Source organism: Rhincodon typus, chromosome 5, assembly GCF_021869965.1.
Source record: "Rhincodon typus isolate 14 chromosome 5, sRhiTyp1.1, whole genome shotgun sequence".
NCBI lineage: Eukaryota > Metazoa > Chordata > Chondrichthyes > Orectolobiformes > Rhincodontidae > Rhincodon > Rhincodon typus.
In genome coordinates, this window is record NC_063336.1 from 49,838,690 (window position 1) to 49,863,415 (window position 24,726).

At 42.0% G+C, this 24,726-nt stretch overlaps 1 protein-coding gene across 3 annotated transcripts in view; it reads left to right on the forward strand.

Annotated features, from left to right (window-relative positions):
- scara3 (scavenger receptor class A, member 3) overlaps positions 1–13,169 on the forward strand; it is a 57,657-nt gene extending 44,488 nt beyond the window's left edge. For all 3 annotated transcript variants that reach the window (XM_048596900.1, XM_048596902.1, XM_048596901.1), the window contains exons 7-8: positions 9,403–9,807; positions 10,080–13,169. In XM_048596900.1, coding sequence (XP_048452857.1) covers positions 9,403–9,807; positions 10,080–10,165 — 491 coding nt within the window. In that variant the 3' untranslated portion in view covers positions 10,166–13,169. The remainder of the gene's footprint in view (positions 1–9,402; positions 9,808–10,079) is intronic.
- Positions 13,170–24,726: the final 11,557 nt, after the last annotated feature.

The following is a 24,726-nucleotide window of genomic DNA, read 5'->3' on the forward strand; positions in this document are numbered from 1 at the left end:
CTAATGCTAGACTGTTAACCCGGAATATCAGCTGTTCTGGGGGCCTAGGTTTGAATCTCGCAGATGGTAGAATTTAAATTCAATGAAACAAATCTGGAATTAAGAATCTACTGATGACTGTGAAACCATTGCTGATTGTCAGGAAAACCTTATCTGGCTCACTAATGTTCTTCAGGGAAGAAAATCTGCCATCCTTATCTAGTCTGACTTACACGCGACTCCAGACCCACAACAATGTGATTGACTTTCAGCTGCCTTCTGAAGTGGCCTAGCAAGCATCTAGGGGTGGGCAGTCAACGATGCCCATGAGTGAATAACAAGGAAGTTGCTGCAATGGGCTAACAGACAACCTGCGTTCCCAGGGGCAAAATGAATGAGGGCTGGTGGAGGGGGCTTTGGGTTAAAGACACTCAGTGCCTGATTAAAGACGTGGACATAGGGAAGAGGGCTGGCCACTAAGAACCATCACATTTCCCTTGCATTTAAAATGCCCTGCTCTCCTCATCCATGGTCTCCACTCCTGAACCTCTCCCCCCAGCCCCACAGCCAACACCACACTTGCCCCAACCTGCTCAAATCACTTGGAGACAGTAACAGCTGCAGATGCTGGAAGCTACAGTCAATAAACATGGAGCTGGAAAAGCACAGCCGGTCAGACAGCATCCGAGGAGCAGGAAAGTCAACATTTCGGGCCAAAACCCTCCTTCAGAACTGGGGTGGGGGAGGGGAGCCCAGAAATAAATAGAGGGAAGGAGCAGGGCTGGGGGTGGGGAGAGAGGGGTAGGTGAAATGGAGATAGGTGGATGCAGGTTGAGGGTTATAGTAGTTGGTCAGTGGGAAGGGTAGAGCAGATAGGTGAGTAGGAAGACGGATAGGTTGGGGGTGGAGAAATTTTGAAGCTGGGTCTGTAGATAGGGGAGTTATTGTAGTTGGTCAGTGGGAAGGGTGGAATGGATAGATGAGTCAGAAGATGGATAGGTGGGGGGAGGAGAGATTTTGAAGCTGGTAAAGTCATTATTAAGGCCATTGGGCTGTAAGCTCCCAAGGCAAAATATGAGTTTGGCCTCACTGTGACAGTGGAGGTGGCCAAAGATGGATATGTCACCAGGGGAATGGGAGGGGGATTTAACGTGGATGGCAACTGGAAGGTAGGGTTGGTTGGAGCATGCAGAGCGCAGATTCTCTGCAAACCATTCCCGAGTCTGCGTTTGGCCTCCCTGATGTAGAGGAGATCACATTGGGTGCAATGGATACAGTAGATAAGGTTGGATGAAATGTAGGTGAATCTCTGCCGGATTTGGAAGGATTATTTGGGGCCTTGGACAGCTGTGAGAGGGGAGGGGTAGGGGCAGCTGTAGCACCTCCTGCGGTTGCAAGGAAAGGTACCTTGTGTGGTGGAGGTGTTGGTGGGGAGTGTGGAGCTGATGAGGGAGTCGCGGAGTGAACGGTCCCTGTGGAAAGCGGACAGAAGGAAATATCTTTTTGGTGGTGGGGTCTGATTGTAGGTGGCGGAAATGTCAGAGGATGATGCGTTGGATCCGGAGGTTGGTGGGATGGTATGTCATCTCTGAGATTGTTCTCTGGGCAGCCTCCTACATGGTAACGTCAAGTGCAGGAGCTGCCAGCTTGATTGTCTGGCGGCTTCTGTTGGGTAGGACTTGCGGCCCCTGGAACCTAGTTCCAGAAGAAGGCCCTGATCTCAGAATTGAGTGACTGGCTGCGGATCTAGTGAGCCACCTCTGCACAACGCAGATCCCCAGCTGGCAGACAAGACCCGCGCTGCCAACTGAAGCTTCCACCCACACGTTCCTATGGCCATCCTCTTAAGCTTAATAGATGTGAACAAATGCCTCCCACGGTATTGTCAGAATACATTTAAAATTGTACTACTCATCTTGTTGGCACAATCAGTTTGTTGGAAGTCTGTACGTGAAAAAAACACAAAAGAAGTGAGGAATTAATTACTGAAATTTCTAGGTTGCAAACAACATGTGTAAACAAGTCGGCTGAGTATGTCCAAGACCATATCGCAGCACAAGGCTACCAAACTTTTCAATAGTGTTACTCTGGATGTTTCTGAAAGGAACTGTATGATCTATATGAAGGTCACACCATTGAAACATTAAGTCAAATATGGAAGTTTATTTGGAACTAAGTAGCAGGTTAAACAGTTGCTCATCTCTGTGGTAATTAAGTCCACTATTGTTGTAACGCTTTAGACTGTTATTACAACCGCATAGGAAACAAAAATCCTTGTGCTTTCTCCACTTTTGCACTTGCAGAGGAAGAAACACAGGAGAGTTGAGGGACCAGGCTAGGATCAGAAATGGTAGCATCTTGGGGCCCCGCAGGGTTTGCTGATGTTGGTGGAGTGAGAGGTGCTGTGGTGACCATGGTATGGTGTTGGTGTCAGATGTTTCCTTAGAGCAAAGAAGGCTGAAGGCAATCTTATTGAGGTGTAGCAAGTTATAAGGGGCCTAGATAGATTAGATAGGGAGAAATATTTCCCCTTAGTACAGTGGTTAGTACAGAGGGCACAGTTTTAAGGGAAAGAGCAGAAGGTTTAGAGGGGATGCAAGGAATTTTTTTTCACCGGGAGGATTGTGGGCATTTGGAACTCAATGCCTAAAAAACTGGTAGAGACAAGAACCTTCAAGACATTTAAGAACTGTTTAGATTAACACTTGAAATGCCATGACTATGGGTCCTGTATTGGAAAATGGTATTAGAGTGGATGGATATTTGAAGACTGGCATGAACACAATGGCCCGAATGGCCTGTTTCTGTGCTATAAAAACTCTATGGCTGCCTAACATGCAAGGAGAGATACTGAGTCAAAAGTCAAGAAGCAAAAGACGTTATTCAATTGCCAATGACTTGGAGTCATAGAGACATTCAGCATTGAAACAGACCCAACCAGTCCATGCTGAACATAAATCCAAACTAAAATAGTCCTACCTGCCTGCTTCTGGCCCATATCTCTCTGAACATTTCCTACTCATGTGCTTATTCAAAAGACTTTTAAATGGTGTAATTGTACCGGCACCCACCACTTCATCAGGAAGTTCATTCCACGTGTGAACCACCCTCTGTGTAAAAAAAATTGCCTCTTTTTTGTCTTTTTTAAATCACTTTCCTCTCACTTTAAAAATGTGCCCTCTAGTTTGAAATCCCCCATCCTAGGGAAAAGACAACTGCCATTAACTCTATATCTCATTATTCTATAAACTTCTATCAGGTAACCTCTCAACCTTCTATGCTGCAGTGAATAAAGTCCCAGCCTATCCAGCCTTTCTTTATAACTCAAACCTTCCATACCCGGCAACATCCTGGTAAATCTCTGATGAACCCTCTCCAGTTTGATAATATCCTTCCTATAACCAGGCAACCAGAACTGGTCACAGTATTCCAGAAGAGGCCTCACCAATATTCTGTACAACCTCAACATGACTTCCTAACTCCTATACTGAAAGGACCGAGCAATGATGGCAATCGTGCCAAATGTCTTCTTAACCACCCTGTCTATATGTGACGCAAACTTCAAAGAATTGTGTACCCAAAGCCCTACCATTAATAGTATAAGCCCTACCCTTGTTTGTTGTACCAAAATGCAATATCTCACATTTTTCCAGATTGAACTCCATCTGCCATTGTTCAACCCATTGACCTTTTTGTTCAAGATCCCTCTGTAATCTTAGAAAATCTTCTTCACTGTCTACAATGCCACTAATTTTGGTGTTGTCCTCAAACTTACTAACTCTACCTTTTATATTCTCATTAAAATCATTTCTATAAATGACAAACAAAAGAGGACCCAGAACTGATCCCTGTGGAACACTGCTGGTCACAGGCTTAAGAACAAAGTAGCCATGGAATATCATCAACACTATAAGAAATAGGAACAAATATAGCTGTTTGGCCTCCAAGCCTACTCCGCCATTCAATGGGATCATAGCTGATCTGACACTCCTCACATCCACTTTCCTAACTTTTCCCAATAACCCTTGATTCCTCTACTGATCAAGAATTTATCTAGCTCAGTCTTAAATATACACAAAGGTTCTGCCCCCATAGCTCCCTGTGGCAAGGAGTTCCAAAGACACTCAACCTTCTGAGAGAACAAATTCCTCCTCCTCTCATTCTTAAATTTTTAGCCAAATATTCTGAGACAATTCCCTCTGGTCTTACACTTTCCCATGAGGGAGGCGATGGCCTAGTGGTATTTTCACTGGACTGTTAATCCAAAGACGCAGATAATGTTCTGGGGACCTGGGTTCGAATCCCGCCATGGCAGATGGTGGAATTTGGATTCAATAAATATCTGGCATTAACAGTCTAATGGTGACCATGAATCCATTGTCGATTGTCAGGAAAAACCCATGTTCACTAATGTCCTTTAGGGAAGAAAACTGCCATCCTTACCTGGCCTGGCCTACATGTGACTCCAGACCCACAGCAATGTGGTTGACTCTTAACTGCCCTCTGGGCAATTAGGGATGGGCAATAAATGCTGCCTGGCTAGCGATGCCCTCATCCTGTGGATGAATAAAAAGAAACAGCCTATCAAGCTTCTTAAGAATCCTCTATGTCTCAATGAGATCACCTCTCATTCTTCAAAAGCCCAGTCAGTAGAGTCCTAACTTGTTTAGCCTTTTCTCATAAGACAGTTTCTCTGTGCCAGGGAACATTCTAGTAAACCTTCTCTGAATTGCCTCCAATGAAATGATATCTTGCCTTAAATAAGGTGACCAAAACTGCTCACAGTACTACAGGTGTGGTCTCACTAACACCTTTGGACATTTATCCATGTTTTTGCTTTTAAAATGGAATATAACGGTCCAAAGCTGGATGTGTGGAATTCTTTTGTTTGGTGGGTGGTTGGTCAAGCATCAATTCCAGGAATCAAAGACAATTTTTTCTTGTGAAAAATCTCCTTGAAGATCTTCTGAGGGACATTACTGAAATAGAACTTTTGTTTCACTGTTTTGGTGGAAGGAAGTTGATTCTTTGCAGAGAACGCAAATACAAGATGGTGGCTGAATTTTGCAGATTGAAGGACTTTTTCTTTGGAACTTAGAGTCAGGTTTTTTTCTATTCATTTGTGGCATGTGGGCATCGCTGGCTAGCCAGCATTTGTTGCCCATCCCTAGTTGCCCTTGAGAAGGTAGTGGTGAGCTGCCTTCTTGAGCCACTGCAGTGTTTTAATATGGCCCAAGTAGTTGTTTTATGGGTATGACTTCAGTTCTAGTCTCCTATGAGAAGCAGTTGGTACAGTTACCACTGATGGTAGTGAGAGGCTTGGAATTACTTGAGAAAGTTTCACCTTGATTGGTTCAACATTTTTCGATTAGAAAATGGCTGCTTGAGTGAAGTCCTAATTAAATATGCAGAGGTTTTTCAGGAGGCTGGAAAGTGAAGGAATCATCAAACCAGTGCAGTTTGTAATGGGCAGATTTTTAGTCACACCGTGGAAGGAACATTTGCAGCATCTATCGGAATTGTTCGATCGACTCCAGGAGGCGGGTTTGGTGATAAACCTGACTAAGTGTGAATTCACAAAGACCCAAGTCGCGTTCCTGAACCATGTTATTGGACATGGACAGATGACCCCATGGGATATGAAAGCTTCAGTTAGTGGGGAGTTTCCCACACCATTGATCAAGAGGGCAGTACTATGATGCCTGGGATTGAGTTGCTATGCGACCATTTCCAAGGCTGACCCTTTCTCAATAGCAGGTGTAAGGGTGCCAAGATGGAGGCCAGGTTACGTATGAATTTCCTGTAATAATTCGTTTACCCATGGAAAGACCTAAGCTCTGGTTGCAGATGTGGGAGTCGGGGCTCCTTTGATTGCCCTCACTTTATTGTCCAATGAGTGTAACCAGTTTTGTCAACTCGGTAGTCCAAGTAGGTCACTTGGGGCACCTGGAACACACGTTTTTCCTTCCAAAGGCATACGTCTGCCAGGGAGAAATGTTTAAGCACTATGTCCAAGTTCTCCAAGTGTTCTTTATTGGTCGACCTGGTTATTAGCACATCATCCAGATAATTGGCAACCTGTGGTGACCATTGTAAAATGTTGTCCATCGTCTGCTGGAAAAGGGCTCAAACTGATGATACCCCAAATGGAAGTCTTGTCTATCAGTACAAATCCTTATGGGTATTAATTGTGGCATATTTCTAGGACTCCTATCCTAATCACAATTGCAGATAGGCGTGGTTCCTGTCAGTCTTGCGTACAAGTCCTCTGTACGAGGGATTGGATATTCATGCAGCTGTGAGAAGCGGTTTATTGTTTGCTTAAAATCCCCACAAAGGCGAACCGAGCCATCGGGCTTCACAATCTTTACAACAGTTGCTGCCCTACTTTCTGCCTACACCTCCACACTTTAAAGTCAACTTGTTTCTCTAATTAACAACTTGTGAAGTTCAAATTCTCTCTCTGTTTCTGCTTTTATTCTCTCTCTTTGCCTTTCTTCTGCTAGGGCCTTCCTTTCCTCTTTTTCCTCTGCTTTAAATCCTAATACAAATTGTTCCATTTCCTTTTTCCTTTCTTTGTGTTCTGCCTGGGCCACTCTTTCCTTTTCTTTTGCCTCTATTTCAAGCTGCTTCATTTGTGATTGAATTTTAGCCATTTCCAAAGATCCCAATGGCATTTCTGGTAATCCTAAATGTCCAACTATTGCTGCAATTACTTCCGGTTTTCACACAGACAAAGACAACACAAACTCCAACTGGTTTGCCATTTCCAAAAGCTTTGCCTTTCTCACTTTCTGTAAAACTTCTGCAGTGACTTCTTCTACCCCCAGTGACTGAAAGAGCCATTACTACATAAAGCACAGTCTATTTAAACCAACCAAATTCAACACCCTCAACAAAAGACACTAATGCTTGCCACTTGTTGCCTTTGAGTCCAACAATCCCAAATCCAAACTGAAATAAGAGATTTTGATTCCGACAAGAGCCTCCCAATTTGTTATGGACCAGACCCCTTCAAAAGATTTTAAGAAGTTAGCCCAGACCCTAACTTTTTCTTTCTTTAAAGGCAATTGTAAAGTGCTGAGTTCCTGATGCAATATGACTGGTCAAACTACTCGATGTTAAGCAAAACATAATTTGTTTTAACACAACAGTTAAAATGCAACAAAAAGAAAGAGGAGTTTAGAATAATAACTGTTGGATCAGATACAGTAGATACAATAGATTCAGTAACAGATACAATGTAGTAACATCCCATAAACACACCTTTTGGCACAAAGGCAAACTCAGAAAATAGATTTGTGTTACAGGTAACCCAGCAGCAGAGAGAAACCCCACCTCTAGCTGCAGCCAAGAGAGGAAAAAACTTAGCTTCTACTTCTTCAAAACTCCAGCAGCTTCTGCCCTGTTGAGACTCCCAACAGCAACTGCTTAAAGCTAAGCCTAAAACTCAAAACATTACAAATCTTTGTCTGAGAGAGCTGGCCACACCCATCCAGGCTGCTTCTATTGTTCCAGTTTAAAAAAAAAACCAAGGTTTCACTATCTGTTTACTTTATTGGCATTTCAACTAGACAGCTCATCACCTCTGTATTAAAACCTCTCTTTGCTCTTAAAGCCACAGTATCATCACAAAGTAAATAGTGACCTGGTGATGAGATACTGGCATCTGTGCAGTTATTTCAGTGGCGATCAGAAACAAAAGATAAACAGGAGATTCAGAAGGTGCCCCCAATCTAGGGACTGGCTTTGAGCTGGCTGGTCAGAGCCTTTGTGCCATGCACATGTGAATAAAGAGTAAGTTGGTGACAGGATACTACCCTCTGTGCAGTTACTTCAGTTTCTTTTCTCATGTTCCTAACTCTTTGTGGAAGCTGGAACACATTTGTTTTCATAAGTTGATTGCCGCCTGTGTCCTTTAAAACAAAACTAAGGTCGCAAGAGTTTCTTCAACAATGCAAACAACGCGGTAACATATACTCAACAATGCTTCACAGGTACTTAGTACTACTGTAATTTTGAAAGTTGTATTTCAGCAGTTAGCTCTAATGTAGAATATACTAGAATTTTAAAATTTTTAAATATCTGAATCATTTAATTCTTTTGAACTGGGAATATAAAGAGAACTCAGAGTTTAACATTGGATGGCAAATGTAATTCCCCAGATTATTTAAGACTGAGCCAAGTTGTTATTGTTAAGCCTACTAGAAGCAAGAACTCTGAATTGCAGGATTGTTGAGGTACACCTTTTGAAGGATGTGCTCATGAAGCTGAAAGACTTTGGCTGGATTATACAATGGGAATAACGGAGAGGCCAACAGCCCTGATTATTGTCAAAATGTGAATTAGATAGCAAATTCCAGCAACTACACATGTAGAGCAAAACATAGAAGGCAGGAAGTTGTCTGAGATGCCATATCCCTGTAACAAAATTCAACTTTGATCTCAAGCTCCATTAGGTTGGAACACCATTCTTTATTCCTGGCTTGGCTATCACAAGTTAATTCCTTCCAATAACTATAAAATGTAAATATCCTGAAATTGACTGCACTTGAAAATCTGTGTCACCTATATCTTACAATTCACAAATCAGTTTTGTTGGGTAAAAGACGAATATGTGCTAACCTAACCAATAACAAAGCAAAGCCTGAAGTTTCTGTAACTCCTTCCTCAGTAAGAAGGAAAGAGAAGAACACTTTTGAAGTGAGCACACAGTGGTATTCTCCATTAATAAGGTGCTGCTGTCAAGACAAAAAGGATATTTTGCCTTTCACACAAATGAGAAATGTGGTATAAGTTTCACTGCCAGTGTGATACCATGTATATGATTCAGTTATTGGACAACATTTACTGACTAATCCAGATTGTGGTTAGAGTTACATCATAAACCAATTTAAAATTATCAGTTTGACTCATTTGTACACACTTGAATTCGCATATATTCACACACCAGCCCCTGATCTGTGTAGGCAAAATTAATATGTCTGCACATTGCATCTTTTTCAATGAGGAAAAGATTATGGAGACTACCAATTGCTGCTGCATTCCACCATGGCAATGCCCTGAGCAGTCAGAGTTTACTTGCATGGTCTGAAATGAATCAGTCTACTAAGATTGATGGTGAACAGCTCCTGCTTCATTTCTATGTCAATCCTGGTCCAACCAATCAGCAGTCTTTTATGCTGTATAAATTGTTGTTCCCTATCTATATTCGATGTATTGCATCCCAACCCAGAGAATCAACATTGTGTCTCTTTTTAGCAATATGTTGAGGTTCTGAACGACCAAGGCAATTATCTGAATCAATCTGTATAAAACTGCAGTGACAATTGAGATGTGCATGGCGTCACCTTAATCAAAATGATTAACTTTTCTGATCCGAGTTATCAAAATCTATTCAAAGTTATTATACTTTTCCCATAGGTTTGCCAGGTCTGCCAGGACCAAAAGGAAACAAAGGAGAGGCAGGAATAAAGGGAAATGTTGGACCTGTCGGACCCAAAGGTGACACCGGTGAACAAGGACCTGCAGGAAAGTCTGGTGCACGAGGTTTAGATGGGCCTCCGGGTGCTCGTGGAGACAAAGGTTCAAGAGGTCCTATAGGGGCACCTGGTCCGAAGGGAAGTAAAGGTTCTTACGGGAAGTCTGGTTCACGAGGAGTAGTTGGTCCTAAGGGAGACAGGGGACCACCAGGACCAGAAGGAAAGCCAGGACCACGTGGGCCCAAAGGACAATCAGGTGTTAAAGGAGATCCTGGAATCCCAGGCCCCCGGGGACCTAAGGGAGAAATGGGGAATGTAGGCCCCCCAGGATCTCGAGGACCACCAGGTCCGTGAACAGAGGCATCTTAGTTTTGTTTTCACCTGTTTCAACCTCCTGAACCTTTATACATAATTATCAAAAACAGCCAGATTTTGATTTTATTCGCAAGTGATTTATGCTTACTTTCCGAGAAATCTTAAGACTAATTAATTGAAACAGATATGTTTAACATCATTGTCATGTGATAAGTTACCACAAAGTTTACATAATAATTTGTTAAAGGTGGCATATAAAATAACTACTAGGAAGAGGCTAATCTTTTCCTCATTTTAACCTAGATGAGACTCACAATCAAATGTCTGGATCAGAGTCACAATCAAATGTCTCAGCATTCCGATGTTCAGTTTTAACTGCCCTATTTTAATTGTTCAAATATGAGATATAACATGAAGAAACATTACTCATTCAGGTGTTTGAGGGTTGTGGAATCCATAGAGATCCAGTGAAACACTGTCTTTAGGAGAGAATGACATAAGATGGATACAATGAAAGTCAAGATTTAACATTCCACATACAAAACATGACTACAAGATGTTATCTTGGTATTCAGTTTTGCAGTTTCCTTGCATCCAGAGGCAACTTAGAACATGTGCTATTGAAGTAAGGGACTTGAAGTCAGTTTTCGGGCCCCTCTGCTAAATTCAGTATTTGAAAGACAAAGAGCTGAGCCAAGTCCACTCAAGATTCTTAAGTGGTCATTTGTTGACTGATTCTGAAAGGCAAGATTTTTAGCAAAAAGAAACAAATTAATTTGTTGGTGTCAGGAGAAGCAGAAATGGTCCCCAACTCCACTTTGTTTTGATTAACCACACCCCACATACCTAAGAATGGGCCAGTAGAGAGGTGAGCTGTCTAGCATCCATTTCTTTAAATGGATGCACTCCCTGTGGAGTTTTGAGAAGTGCCAGCCTCTCTCTCCGATTAATATGGCTTGAGTTCCAATTTTGGCTCAGACTTGGGCATCCTTCAAGGACATGTGCAGGTTCATCACTGCCACCATGATAGCATTTATTACCATTGAATTAATACCCTATTATTCTTCACAACGCAACCATGTAGTCAGGATCACACCATTTAAAGACTGGTATTTATTCAAATTTAAATGCTGACTGTTGTGCAAGATTTTGAAATTTAAGTTAATCCAGCAATAACTCACCTTTAACCGTAAGGCTGGCAACAACTCCAAAATTTTTTCCAATTACTTTTCAGCTGATTTTGTCTCTTTATAAATTTTCTCATAAATAAGTGTCTGCAAATCCCTTGAAACGTTTTCTGGGCAAATGGTTTGTTCTGAAGTTTCTGCTGCAAACAAATCCAGCCGGTAACTACACAGGTTATAGGAAATGAAACAATCAAATTGTTGTGCGTATACAGCAGTCAGAGTCTACATAACGTGGTGGTCTTCACAGCTTTGATGCCAATGCTGCCGAGTAGTTGTCTATCCTAAAATGCCTCTGGGTGAGCAGGACTCACCAAATATATAAAGTGTCTCCATGGCTGTACCTTCATTAGAATGCCAAGTGAATAAGCTTATTGGAATTTAAAAGGGCCAGTGTACCTCATTCCTCAAATGGTTCTCTGAATCTGCAGAAAATATCTACACACTCTCATGGTGCCATGATCACAGTGGTGGAAAGCCAGACAGCATGCCTGGAGCAAATAAAATGCAGATAGCTGAGGATATCATAAGAACATAAGAACTAGGAGCAGGAGTAGGCCGTCTGGCCCTTCGAGCCTGCTCCGCCATTCAGTAAGATCATGACTGATCCTTTCGTGGACTCAGATCCACTTACCCGTGTTCTCACCGTATCCCTTAATTCCTTTATTGTTCAAAAAAAATGTACGTTTTTTTTGAAAACATTTACTGAAGTAGCGTCAACTACTTCACTGGGCAAGGATTCCATAGATTAACAACCCTCTGGGTGAAGAAATTTCTTCTCAGTTCAGTCCTAAATCTGATAAGAACATCATCAGGCTTCTACTGCTGTAGTTTCTTACCCAAATCCAAATCAATGAAACACATGCAAACATAGGCAAAATGCCAGCAATTGGGTGATGACATTCCCATGCATAAACCCTCAGATACATTGCCCCATATTGAAATATAGGCCTCCACTAAGTCTCAACCAGATGACAAGACAGCTGTGAGAAATAAAACTGTTTACTGTGATGTCAAGTGATATTTGGATAAATTGAATATACTTCTATTGAGAATTGTAATCATTTCTGCACCTGTAGTACTTTGTGTTCTTGTAATTAACACTGATGGATTCATGTGACCAAGTATAGGAGCAAAAACAGGTCAACATTTCTCAGGATTTTGATTTTAGAAAAAGGAGATTTACCTTAGAGTATCAAAGCTCAACACCTTCCAACATTGCAACCCCCCTACCCATCATGAAAACAAGCCAGACAAAATATAATGATATCTTCATATGCATTGCAGCAATGAAGACCTTTTCCAAAATTGATGTTTTACCTGTTTATTGAATGAATCCCTGGGGGGGAAAAAAGGATGTTTAGCGTTACAGTTTAAATTTCAAAGATGTGACATATCCAAGATAGATATCAATATTTATTTCTGAACTTGCTGAAGTCTTCAGACGTTCAAGCAGAAACACAAGAAAATTACACCTAAGAAATGTCAAAGTTTATGTTCACATTCAAGTTTCAGGAGCTATTATTATATTTCAGGATTAGTAAAGATGAAAGAATAAGTGATATGTTATTCATATTTTGCATGCATTCATTAATTTGTCCTTTTTCTTTAGAAAAGTACAAAGACAATAGCTATGACAATCATGTTTTGCAAGTATGCAATAGTCTAAGACCTGTATTTTAATTAACTGCTGCCTCATTTAGTGTTGTAAGTATAAGATACATGCTAAATTTATAAAGCTGGGAAATGGCCATGTTTACATTTTGTGTCAACTGTAATATGCATTACTGTTTGCTAGTTAGTCTGTCAGTTTAACTTGTTTGCTTTAATATACTGCTTACATTATCGCATTGTATTCAAATGAATGCTACCAAAAGAAACATTTTACAATTAAGCATTTTATGCAGCGCATGTGATCAGTATTTTTTACTCATTCTAGTAAAATCTATGACACAGTAAAAGCAACGTTAAGGTTTAAAATATTTTAATGTGTGTATAACAGTCTGAAATATTTTCAAGAAAATAGAGTATTGTTTTATTATAAATGGGGAAAAATGAACTGGTTTCCTGAATTTTGTAACTTGTGTTAAAACTGCAGCTGGTTTGCATGCTATTACAGATATCATCCAACCTATGTAAACATTGTAATTTTTAATTATATAGCCAGGTATCTGAAGTCCTGGTTTAATAAATGCAGTACACAACTCTATTATTGTACAGTATTTCATCAGATTAGAAGATAGCTAAGGTGAAGAAGTTTCTCTTATGTTAGGTAATAATAAATCAGTGCATTATCTTATAGCAACAGAGCAGCTCACTGCCACCTTCTCAAGCGCAACTAGAAATAGCCAATAAGTCCTGGCTCAGCCAGCGACGCCCACATCCCATAGAAATGTTGAAAATAGGAGCAAGAATAGGCCATTTGGCCATTCAAGTCTCTTTCACCATTCATTATGAACATGGCTGATCATCCAACTCAATAACCTGTTCCCAATATCCTTTGATCCCTTCAGCCCAAGTGCTATATCCGACTCCTTCTTGAAACCGTACAGTTTTTTGGCCTTGACTGCTTTCTGTGATAACAAATTCCGTAGGCTCACCACTCCATTTGTGAAGAAATTTCTCCTCATCTTGAACATAAATGGTTTACCCTTGTATCCTTAGACCATGACCCCTGGCTCTAGTTTCTGTGCTAAGGGGAACACCTTTCCTCTATCTAGTCTTGTTAGAATTTCATGAGTTTCTGAGATGCTCCCTCATTCTTATGAACTCTGGCAAACATAACCCGAATTGATTCAACCTTTCCTTATACAGCAGTCCCACCTTCCCAGGAATCAGCCTGGTAAACATTCACTGCACTCCGTCTCTAGCAAGAACATCTTCCCTTAGAAAAGGACACCAAAACAGCGCACAATATTCCAGGTGTAGTCTCACCAAGACTCTGTACAATTGCAGCAGGAAATCTTTGCTCCTGTACTTGAAACCTCTTGCTATGAAAGCCAACGTACCATTTGCATCTTGACCACCTGCTGCACATGCATTGCTTACTGTCACTGACTGGTGTATGAGGACAACCAGTTCACATTGCACATACCCCTGTCTCAGTCTCTACCCATCCAGATAATGAATCTGTCTTTTTGTTCCTAAAGTGGATAAACTCACTTATCCAAATTATACTGCATTTGCCTACTCACTCAGCTTGTCCAAATCACACAGAAGCAACTCTGCACCCTCCTTATAGCTCATCCTCCCAGTTTTGGAGATATTATATTTTGTTCCCTCATTAAAATCATTAACATATATTGTGAATAGCCGGATCCTTACACTGATACCTTCACTAGCCAATGCCTGCCATTCAAGAAAAGACCTGTTTATTCCTACTCTTTGTTTCCTGTCTGCCCAACCAGTTTCTATTTATTTCTCTATATTACCCCCCAATCCCATGTGCTTTAATTTTACATGCTAATTTCTTATGTGGGACTTTGTTGAAAGCCTTCTGAAAGTTCAAATAAACCACAAGCACTGGCTGTCCCATATCAGCTCTACTAGTTACATCCTCAAAGAATTCGAGTAGATTTGACAAGCATGATTTACGTTTAGTTAATCCACGCTGACTGTGTCCAATCCTGGCACTATTTTCCTAGTGCTCAGCTAATAAGACTTTTATAATGAACTCTTGCATCTTCTCCAATGCTCATGTCGTGTGACTAGTCTATAATTCTCTGATTTCTCTTTGCCTCCCTTATTAAATAGTGGGATTACATTTGTTACTGTCCAATCCACTACTCTATAGAAAACTGGAAGATGATCACCAATGCATTCACTATTTCTAGGGCCTCCCAAGTGAATTTTAAAAAAGTGCAAAATCATTCACCTTAAAGGTCTTTTTTAAAAAATAGACCATGCCCTAACATTAATATGATGTTAACTTCATTAAAATTGTAATGATGAAAGACTGATGCAGTGTCATGAAAAGTACCACTTGAGGATTCCTCCAAATTTAATACAAGATTGGATATTTTAATTCTTTTATGTCTGTTTTAAATCCCTTATTCTCTCTCATCCCACCTAAGCTTCCAGATGTGGTGGTAGGATACTCTTGCTTCTTTCTTTCTAGTCTTGCTTCAATCGTCTGTGTGCCTACTTTCCTACCACCACTTTGTAGTTGTAGTTCCTTCAAGTCTTTCTATGCCTTCTCTAAAGTGTCCATCACTTCATCTTAACAAAACTCCAACTGCTCCTCGTGGGAGCTCGAGGCGGCGCTGATACAGTCATTGATGTAACGGAGGAAGAGGTGGGGTTTAGGGCCAGAGTAGCTGCGGAGGAGGGACTGTTCCACATATCCTACAAAGAGGCAGGCATAGCTTGGGCCCATGCAGGTTCCCATGGCCACCCCCTTCGTCTGTAGGAATTTGGAGGAGTTGAAGGAGAAGTTGTTAAGGGTAAGGACGAGTTTGGTTAGGCAGATAAGGGTGTCGGTGGAGGGGTACTGGTCGGGCTTGTGGGAGAGGAAGAAGCGGAGGGCTTTTAGGCCATCTGCGTGGGGAACGCAAGTGTATAGGGTTTGGACGTCCATAGTGAAGATGAGGTGTTGGGGGCCAGGAAATTGAAAGTCTTGGAGGAGGTGGAGGGCGTGAGTGGTGTCCTGGATGTAGGTGGGGAGTTCCTGGACCGGGGGGAGAAAATGGAGTCGAGATAAGTGGAGATAAGTTCAGTGGGGCAGGAACAGGCGGAGACAATGGGTCGACCAGGGCAGTCAGGTTTGTGGATTTTGGGAAGGAGATAGAAACGGGTGATGCGGGTTGGGGAACAAGGTTGGAGGCTGTTGGTGGGAGGTCACCTGAGGTGATGAGGTTATGGATGGTCTGGGAGATGATGTTTTGGTGGTCGGGGGTAAGGTCATAATCGAGGGGGCGGTAGGAGGAGGTGTCAGAAAGTTGGCGCCTGGCCTCGGTGATGTAAAGGTCAGTGCACCATACTACAACTGCGCCTTTCTTGTCTGCGGGTTTTATGGTGAGGTAAGGGTTGGAGCGGAGGGCTGCACGTTCTGTAGGGGAGAGGTTGGAGTGGGTGAGAGGGATGGAGAGGTTGAAGCGATCGATTTCGTGATGGCAGTTGAAATGAAGAGGTGGAGGGAGGGAGGGAGGCCTTGGGGTGGTGTCCAGGTGGATGGGGTGTGTTGCAGGCAGGAGAAGGGGTTGGTAGAGGGTGGGTTAGACACGCAGTTAAAGAAATAGGCACGGAGGCAGTGGAAAAACTGTTTAACATCCAAACATGAACGGTATTCATTGAAGTTCGGGCAGAGGGGATGAAGGTGAGTCCTTTACTGAGGACTGACCGTTTACCCTCAGTGAGGGGGAGATCTGGGGGGATGGTAAAGACCCGGCAGGGTTTGGGGCTGAGGTTGGCTATAGAGCTGGTGGCTGTGGGGGCAGTGGGCGGAGCGACATTGGCGGATGTCTCTGGTGATCACCTCGAAACTGATATCTATTTCAAACCCACCGACTCCCACAGCTATCTAGACTACACCACCTCTCATCCACCTTCCTGCAAGAATGCGATCCCCTACTTCCAATTCCTCTGCCTCCGCTGCATCTGCTTCCAAAATGGGGCGTTCCACTCCTGCATATCCCAGATGTCCTCATATTTCAAGGACCGCAACCTCCCCCCTTCAGTGGTCGAAAACAATCTCGACCGCATCTCTTGCGATTCCCACACCTCTGCCCTCACACCCCCTCCCACAATAAAAACAAAGACAGAATTCCCCTTATCCTCACGTATCACCCCACTAACCTCTGGATGCAATGCATCATTCTCCGCCACTTCCACCAACTGCAATCTGACCCCACAACCAAGGATATATTTCCCTCCCCATCCCATCTGCCTTCTGGATGGACCACTCTCTCCACGACTCCCTTGTCTGCTCCACACTCCCCAGTAGCCCCACCACCCCCGGCACCTTTCCCTGCAACCGCAGGAAGTGCTACACCTGCCCCTACACCTCCCCCCCTCACCTCTATTCAAGGACCCAATAAAACCTTCCACATCAGACAGATGTTCACCTGCACATCCACTAATGTGATCTACTGCATCCGCTATTCCCGATGTGGCCTCCTTTACGTCGGTGAGACCAAACGGAGGCTCGGAGACCACTTTGTAGAGCACCTGCGCTCTGTCTGCGACAAACGACAACACCTTCCAGTGGCGAACAACTTCAACTCCCCCTCCCACTCCCTGGATGACACGTCCATCCTGGGCCTCCTTCAGTGTCACAATGACGCCACCCGGAAACTGGACGAGCAGCACCTTATATTCCGCCTGGGACCCAACAACCCAATGGTCTCAATGTGGACTTTACTAGTTTCAAAATCTCCCCACCCCTGGCCTCATTCCATGACCAACCCTCCCTCTTATCCCCGCCTCCTTGACCTGTCCATCTTTTTGCCCACCTATCCGCTCCTCCCACCTCACTGACCAATCCCCACCACTGCCTATCTGCACTCACCTATCACCATCCCACCTACCTTCCCGAGCCCTACTCCTCCTCTATTTATTTCGGAGATCCCCCTCGCCCATTTCTGAATAAGGGTCCTGACCCAAAACGTCAGTTTACCTGCTCCTCTGATGCTGCCTGCCCGCTGTGTTCCTCCAGCACCACACTGTGTTATTTCTGATTCCAGCATCGGCAGTTCTTACTGTCTCTGAGAATTTCTGTCTACGTGTGTGCAATCCATTGCCATTAAAATTTCACCAAAATTGACCCATGCATTAATCTAACTGCATGGATACCAGTTCTTATTTGACAGTACCTTATTGAATGACATTAAAAGGGAAAACCATTGAAATAATGGGCAATCAAATTGTCGCAAAGTGACTAGAATATGTGGCTAGCTTTTTTCCTTAACTGCAATTCCACCCCCTTGATAATTTAGTTCCAATCTCATGATTCCCCAGTAACAGGAATAAGTGACCATCTTATATAACTGTTTTCTGTAATTTTCAGTGTGATTGTGCAAAGGAAGATGGCCGTTGTTTTAGGATGTCGATTAACAGAGCCTCAGGGAATCATGACATGAAATGTTCACCTTTAACTTTTCATCAGTGACATCCGCTCTGTATAATAATTCTAAAATGGGATAAAACTCACACAATCTACTATGTACACCATCATTTAAAATTTCTCTAATAATGAAGAAGTCCAGGCCAGCTGACAGTGTTTGGATAAAATCTGGCCTTAGGATGATGCGTGGTAGGTAATGTTCACCTTCTGTACGTTCCAGACAGAGAAAATACAGTCCCAAACAGGATAAAACACAATTTCAGTTATAGATTCTTGACCTTCAATAATATCACTATTGTTGAGTCCACCACCTCCAAACTCTTGGGGGAGCGTTACCATTGACCATGTGAACTTATATGAGCCAACCAATCTAACACAATGGTCATTAGAGCAGGACAGAGCACTTTGTAATGAGTGCCTCATCTCCCTTTGTGGTCACTTAGTTAACGACAAGTCCAAAGCCGGAAGTCTGATTGAATATTCTCTATTTGTACGGAAGAATTCAAGCAAAACAACAATCAAGAAGCTTGGACAAAGCAGTTCACTTGATTAGTATCTTTGCAACAGGACTCAACAGTGTCCCCCTTTGTTATTGGTGAACTGAGGCCACAATATATGCAATCATTTGGATGCACTGCCATAACTTACCAAGGTTACATGACAGCATCTCCCTTCCGTTCTACATGAAAGTTGCAGCAATAATATGGGAACACCATCATCTCCAAGTAATGTATCATCCCATCTTGTATACGTGGGTCAAATCCTCTTGTGTCTGGATCATTGGAGGTCTGAAATATGACTGAAGATCAGAACCCAGTGGAAGTCCTGACATGTGGACCTCAGTGAGAAATATGCAGGAAGTTTCACCTTCCAATGGGCAAATCCCCACCCAGACTATCCGTGAATGTCTCCAACTCTGAGCTGAGTTAAGTTGAAGACTCTGACAGTCCATGGTACTTCTCTGAGTAGATACTGAGGAAATGTTCAACAGACTGAAATCTAATCAACATCTGGTTAAATATACAATTGAACAAATCTTCCCTGATTAATTTGCCTAAAAATCAAACCACAGCATAAATAACCTGAATACCACTTAATTATCCCTCTGACCACTCAATTCCACCCCTAAGTACCCATTACACCTGACCTGACTTACTGTGTCTCCATGACCTGATAATCCCTCCAAATCCTTGATTATTCCCAAACACCTGACCTGGCCAACTACCCTCCCAGAACCAATTTCCAAAGTACGTAGCGGGTGGTGAGAAAATGTATCCCCATAATCCCCAAAATGTCTGAGAGAGTTCAGTCACAGGGACTAGAGAACCTATCAGCAGTAACTGAGAGAGAGAAACTGCCTGTGATTGGAGTGTGAGCAAGCAGTTAGAAGAGTAAGTGAGGGAGTCGCCAGGGGAGACCAAGAGACAACTTGCGCTGAGGGTTATATCCTTTGGGGCTTTTGCCAGGAGTTGGGGATTTTACTTGGAGACCTACAAATTTGAGTTTTTGCCATGGGCCAAGTATTTTTCCAGGTTTGGCACCAACATCCTTTCAGTGATGGAGTGGAGAAGGGTTAGGGTTTGGGGTTTGCTAGTGTTGTTGGTGAACGGGCTAAACCAATTTGGTAGGGGAATGAGAAATGGAGTAGAGGTGCATTGGTGGTGATGCACAGACAAATATAGAAGAAAAACCAAGTCAGTCTGGCAGGCGGAGTGTATATAATCAAGTCAGAGCTTGGCTGGATTGGATAACATTTATTTTACTGCAAGAAATCTTGTGAGCAAGGCAGATGAGTTGAGGGTGCTGATTAACACATGAGGATATTGCTTCGTTGCTATCACAGAGCCATGGCTGAAGGAGGGGCAGGACTGACAGCTCAATATTTCAGGGTATAGGATCTTCAGGTGAATCAGGTAGGGATGAAAAAGAGGAGGTAACATTGCAATATTGATCAAGATTGATTAAACAGCCAATTCCTACAGTAAAGCAGGTTAATAACTTAGAAGGCTCCTCAATTGAAGTTAAATGAGTGTAACTTAAAAACTAAAAGGGGGAAATCACATTGTTTGGAATGTACTAGAGACCCTGAACAGACAGGAAAAGATAGACGGGCAGACATGTCAGCAAATTTCAAAGAAGTGTAAAAAATAACAGGAGGGGATTTTATCTGCCCAGTATTAACTGGGATAGACAAATGTGAAACCCTTGAAGGGGCAGAATTTTTTAAATATATAATAAGGGAGCTTTCAAGCCAGCATGTATAAAGACTACAAGATATAGGGCTTCACTGGAGCTTATTTTACAGAGCCAAACAGAACAAGTGTTAGATGTGTCATTGGGAGAATATTTTGGTGAAAGCAGCCATAATTCAGTAAGATTCAAGGTAATCACGGCAAAGGGCGTAGAAATGAGAAACAAAAGCTTTGAATCCAGGGAAGAATAATTTTAATATGATAAGACAATATCTAGCAAACTGGATTAGGTTCAGCTACTTATAGGAAAATCTACAGTGGAGCAGTGGGAGTCCTCCAGAAAGGAAATTGTTAAAGTACAGGGCCAGTATGTTCTTGTAAAGGAGAAGAGTAGCACCAAAAATATCCAAAGAACATTGGATATTGAGGAATATATAGGATTGGATAAGGTAAAAAAGGAAAATTATGATATAATGAATACAAAAAAAGACTGTGGATACAGGGTATCTGAAACAAGAACAGACTGTACTATAGAAGAACAGCATGTCTGGCAGCATCTACTGAGAGAAATACAGAGTTAATATTTTGAGTCCAATTGCCATTCATCAGAATACTGCTCCTAATCCTGTGTTTGTTACCAGTGCTGTGTCAGAATGTTTCAGTTGTATTAATGTGAATCTACTGTTAAGTTGAGGCTGAAATCTCACAAGAAAATATTGTGAATTTCAGATGTAATCTAGCTAGCCTTTCCCTACCATGTAATAAACTTTTAATGTTCATCAAAATCACTTCTTTAACGCACAAGGCTGTAGATTCCACTGAATCTCTTTAAGAAAGAAAAGGTACATTTCTACAGATTAAAGGCATCAATGAATATGGAGAGAGAGCAGGAGCATGGTGTTGAGATAGACAAATAGCCATGTTAATGATGAATTGCAGAGCAAGCTTGATGGACCAAAAGGTCTATTTCTGTTTCTACTTTTTATGTTTTTAAGACTGAGTCTATCTTCTGCTAAGACTTTATGTGGACATCTCTGATGAAGGGTTACTACTCTTGAAATGTTTAACTTTTTTTTCTCTCAACAGATACTGCCAGACCTACTGAGTTTCTCCAATACATTTTTTTTGTTTAAAGCTTATGAAAGATACCGAGGGCTCAGAACAACAGAAGCTCGAGAGGTGTATAGGAAATGTAGGGGTTACTTAAAAGAGAAATAAGGAAAGCCAAGAGGGGGCTGTGAAAAAATACAGGTGAGTAAAATAAAGGAAAATCCAAAGGTTTTTTTATAAACTAGTTTAGCAGAAAGAGGATAACCAAGGAAAGAATGGTACCTATTGAAGTCCTGTGTGGCAAATTGTGAACCAAAAGACATGGGGGAGGTTTTAAATAACAATCTTGCATATTTATGTTCATCATTAGAGAAGAATGATGTTAATATAGGAATCAGAGAGTAGGACTGTGAAATACTTGAACAAATTGCAATTGAGAGGGAGGAGGCGTTGGTCATTTTAGTGGCTTCAAAATTGGATAAAACCCTGGGCCCAGATGAGATTTATCCCAGACTGCTGGAATTAATTTTAAAATCCTTTCTGGCTAGACACAGGAGTGGTGCCAGGGGACTAGTGGGTAGTGAATGTGGGACCATTATTTAAGAAGGGTGGGAGGTATAAACTAGGAACTATAGAACAAGTGAGTCTAACATCAGTGGAAGGAAAAGTTTGGAACTGATTCTGAGAGATAGAATTAATCTCTACAAGGAGAGATTAGGATTAATCAAGGTTATGAGCATGGTTTTGTCAGGGAGTGATTGTATCTGACAGGTTTAGTTAAGTTTTGCAAGCAGGTCACTGGATGTGTGGACGAGGGTAATACAATGGATGTAGTTTGCATGGACTTTGGTCTAACATGGAAGCCCAGTCAGGAAGTTAAGAGCCATGAAATCCAGGGGAATTTGAGAAATTGGATCCAAAATTGGCTGAGTATCAGGAAGCAGAGAAGATGGTCAAAGGTAGTTTTTGTGACTGGAAGCCTATGTTCAATAGCACATTTCAGGGTTTGGTGCAGATTCGCTTGCTATTTGTAATGTACATTAATGATCTGCGCACGAATGTAAGAGGTTTCATGAGTAAATTCTCAGATGACACAATGATAGATGGTATGATAAAAAGACAGCAGGAAAGCCTTAAACTACAGGATGATATAGATGGACTCATCAGATGGGCAGAGTAATGGCAAATGCAATTTAATCCTGAAAGGTGTGAGTTTTTGCATTTTGGGAGGACTAATAAGGCAAGGGTGTACTCAATGAGTAGTAGGACCGTACGAAGTATAGAAGATCAGAGGGATCTATTATGGACCAGACCAGACCCCCTAAAATATATTCAGAAGATAGCCTAGATCCTAACTTTTTTCTTATTTTAAAGGTAAATGACAAGTGCTGTGTTCCAGATGTAATTTGATTGGCCAAGCTACTCAACATTAAGCAAAACACAATTTTTTCAAACACTGTTGTTAAAATACAAGAAAAGAAAGGAGAACTTGGAATAACAACTGTATTGGAAATCTTAACTTAATAATAGATACAGTAACTATTACTAAGTAACTGTTCCAATATTGTAACATCCTGTAAACATAGCCTTGACAAAAAACAAATTCAGAAAACAGATTTTGTTCGATTGCAATTCAGCAGCCCAAGAAGAGAACCCCCAGCTTTTGGCTGTTATCAAGAGAAGGATAAATAGCTTCCACATCTTCAAGACCCCAATAGAAACTGCTGAAAGCTAAACCTAAGATCCTTGGCTCTCTGGGTGGGAGCTTGGCCACACACATGCAGTCTGCTTCTATTGTTCCAACATCTGATAAAAACACCCAGGGCTTCACAAGTTGTTTATCTTCTTATAGATTGCTCATCAACATGTCCCCCAGTCTCTCTCCAAAAGAAACCAGGACAAAACACACCTCTTAAAACCACAGTGTCATCACAGACCCCTGGTGTGCGTTTCCATAGATTCTTGAAGGCAGCAGGGCACGTGAATAAGATGATTAAGAAGACATATGGGATACTTGCCTTTATTAGTCAAGGCATTGAATACAACAGCAGGGAGCTGTATGGCTCAATGATTGGGGTGTATATAACATTAGTTAGGCCACGACTGGAGTACTGCGTGTAGTTCTGGTCTCCACACTATAGGAAGTTTGTGATTATACTGGAGAGGGTGCATAGAAGATTCACCAGGATTTTGCCTGGACAACAATGATTCAGCTATTGAGAGACTTGATAAGCTGGAGTTGTTTTCATTGGAGCAGATAAGGCTGAGGGATGACCTGACTGAGTTGTACAAAATTATGATGGACGTTGTGTAGAAAGGAAGAAACTTTTCCCCTTAGTATGGGATCAATACATTAAAGGTAAGAGTAGAAGGTTTAGAGAGGATTTTAGGAAGGTTTATTTTATCCAGAGGATTGTGGATATCTGGAACTTACTGCCGGAAAGGGTGGTAGAGGTGAGAGCGTTCAAGACACTTAACAATTATTTAGATGATCACTTGAAGCACCGTAGCATGCAAGACAATGGGTCAAGTGCTGGAACATGGAACTAAAGTGGATGGATGCTTTGTGACTGACATATGTGCAGGAATGGGAGGATCCCATATGAGTCTGCCTCATTACAATATCAAAAGAGAATGTTACATCTCTCAGTACACAATTATCTCTGGCACAATTTGAGGAAACTAAAGACTTTCTGAGGGAAACAGAACATTCAACAGTGACATCAATGTTAAAGAACATCCTCTACAAAGTGCATTTGAGAAATCCAAAGATCACCATGTTTCCAGTAAAGCAACATGTTGTGCCTAGAGGGTTCATCCCCAGTCAGCAGACATTTAACCCAATCAAGTGATCAGTCATTTGAAAAATCAAATTGTCAGTCATTTATAAATTCGGAGACCTGGGGGCAAGGAGTAATGGTAAACCACTTAACTTATTTAAAACAATTGCATAAAGAATTAAATAAATAAATAAAGCATGTGGGGTGGTGACCGGAGATGTTAGTACCTGAAAGGGTTACCTGGGGTTATGAGATAGGCTCCACCCATCAGGTTCAGAGGAGGTTCAGGAGAATGGTCCCAGGAATGAAAAGCTTAACATATGAGGAACGTTTGAGGATTCTGGGTCTATACTCGATGGAGTTTAGAAGGATGAGGGGGGATCTAATTGAAACTTACAGAATACTGAACGGCCTGGTCAGAGTGGATGTTAGAAAGATGCTTCCATTGGTAGGAGAGTCTAGGACCCGAGGGCACAGCCTTAGAGTAAAGGGAAGACCTTTTAGAATGGAGATAAGGAGAAACTCCTTCAGCCAGAGAGTGGTGAATCAATGGAATTGACTGCCACAGAAGGCAGTGGAGGTCAGGTCATTGAGTATATTTAAGACAGAGACAGATAGGTTCCTGATTGTCAAGGGGATCAAGGATTACGGGGAGAAAGTGGGAGAATGGTGTTGAGAAACTTA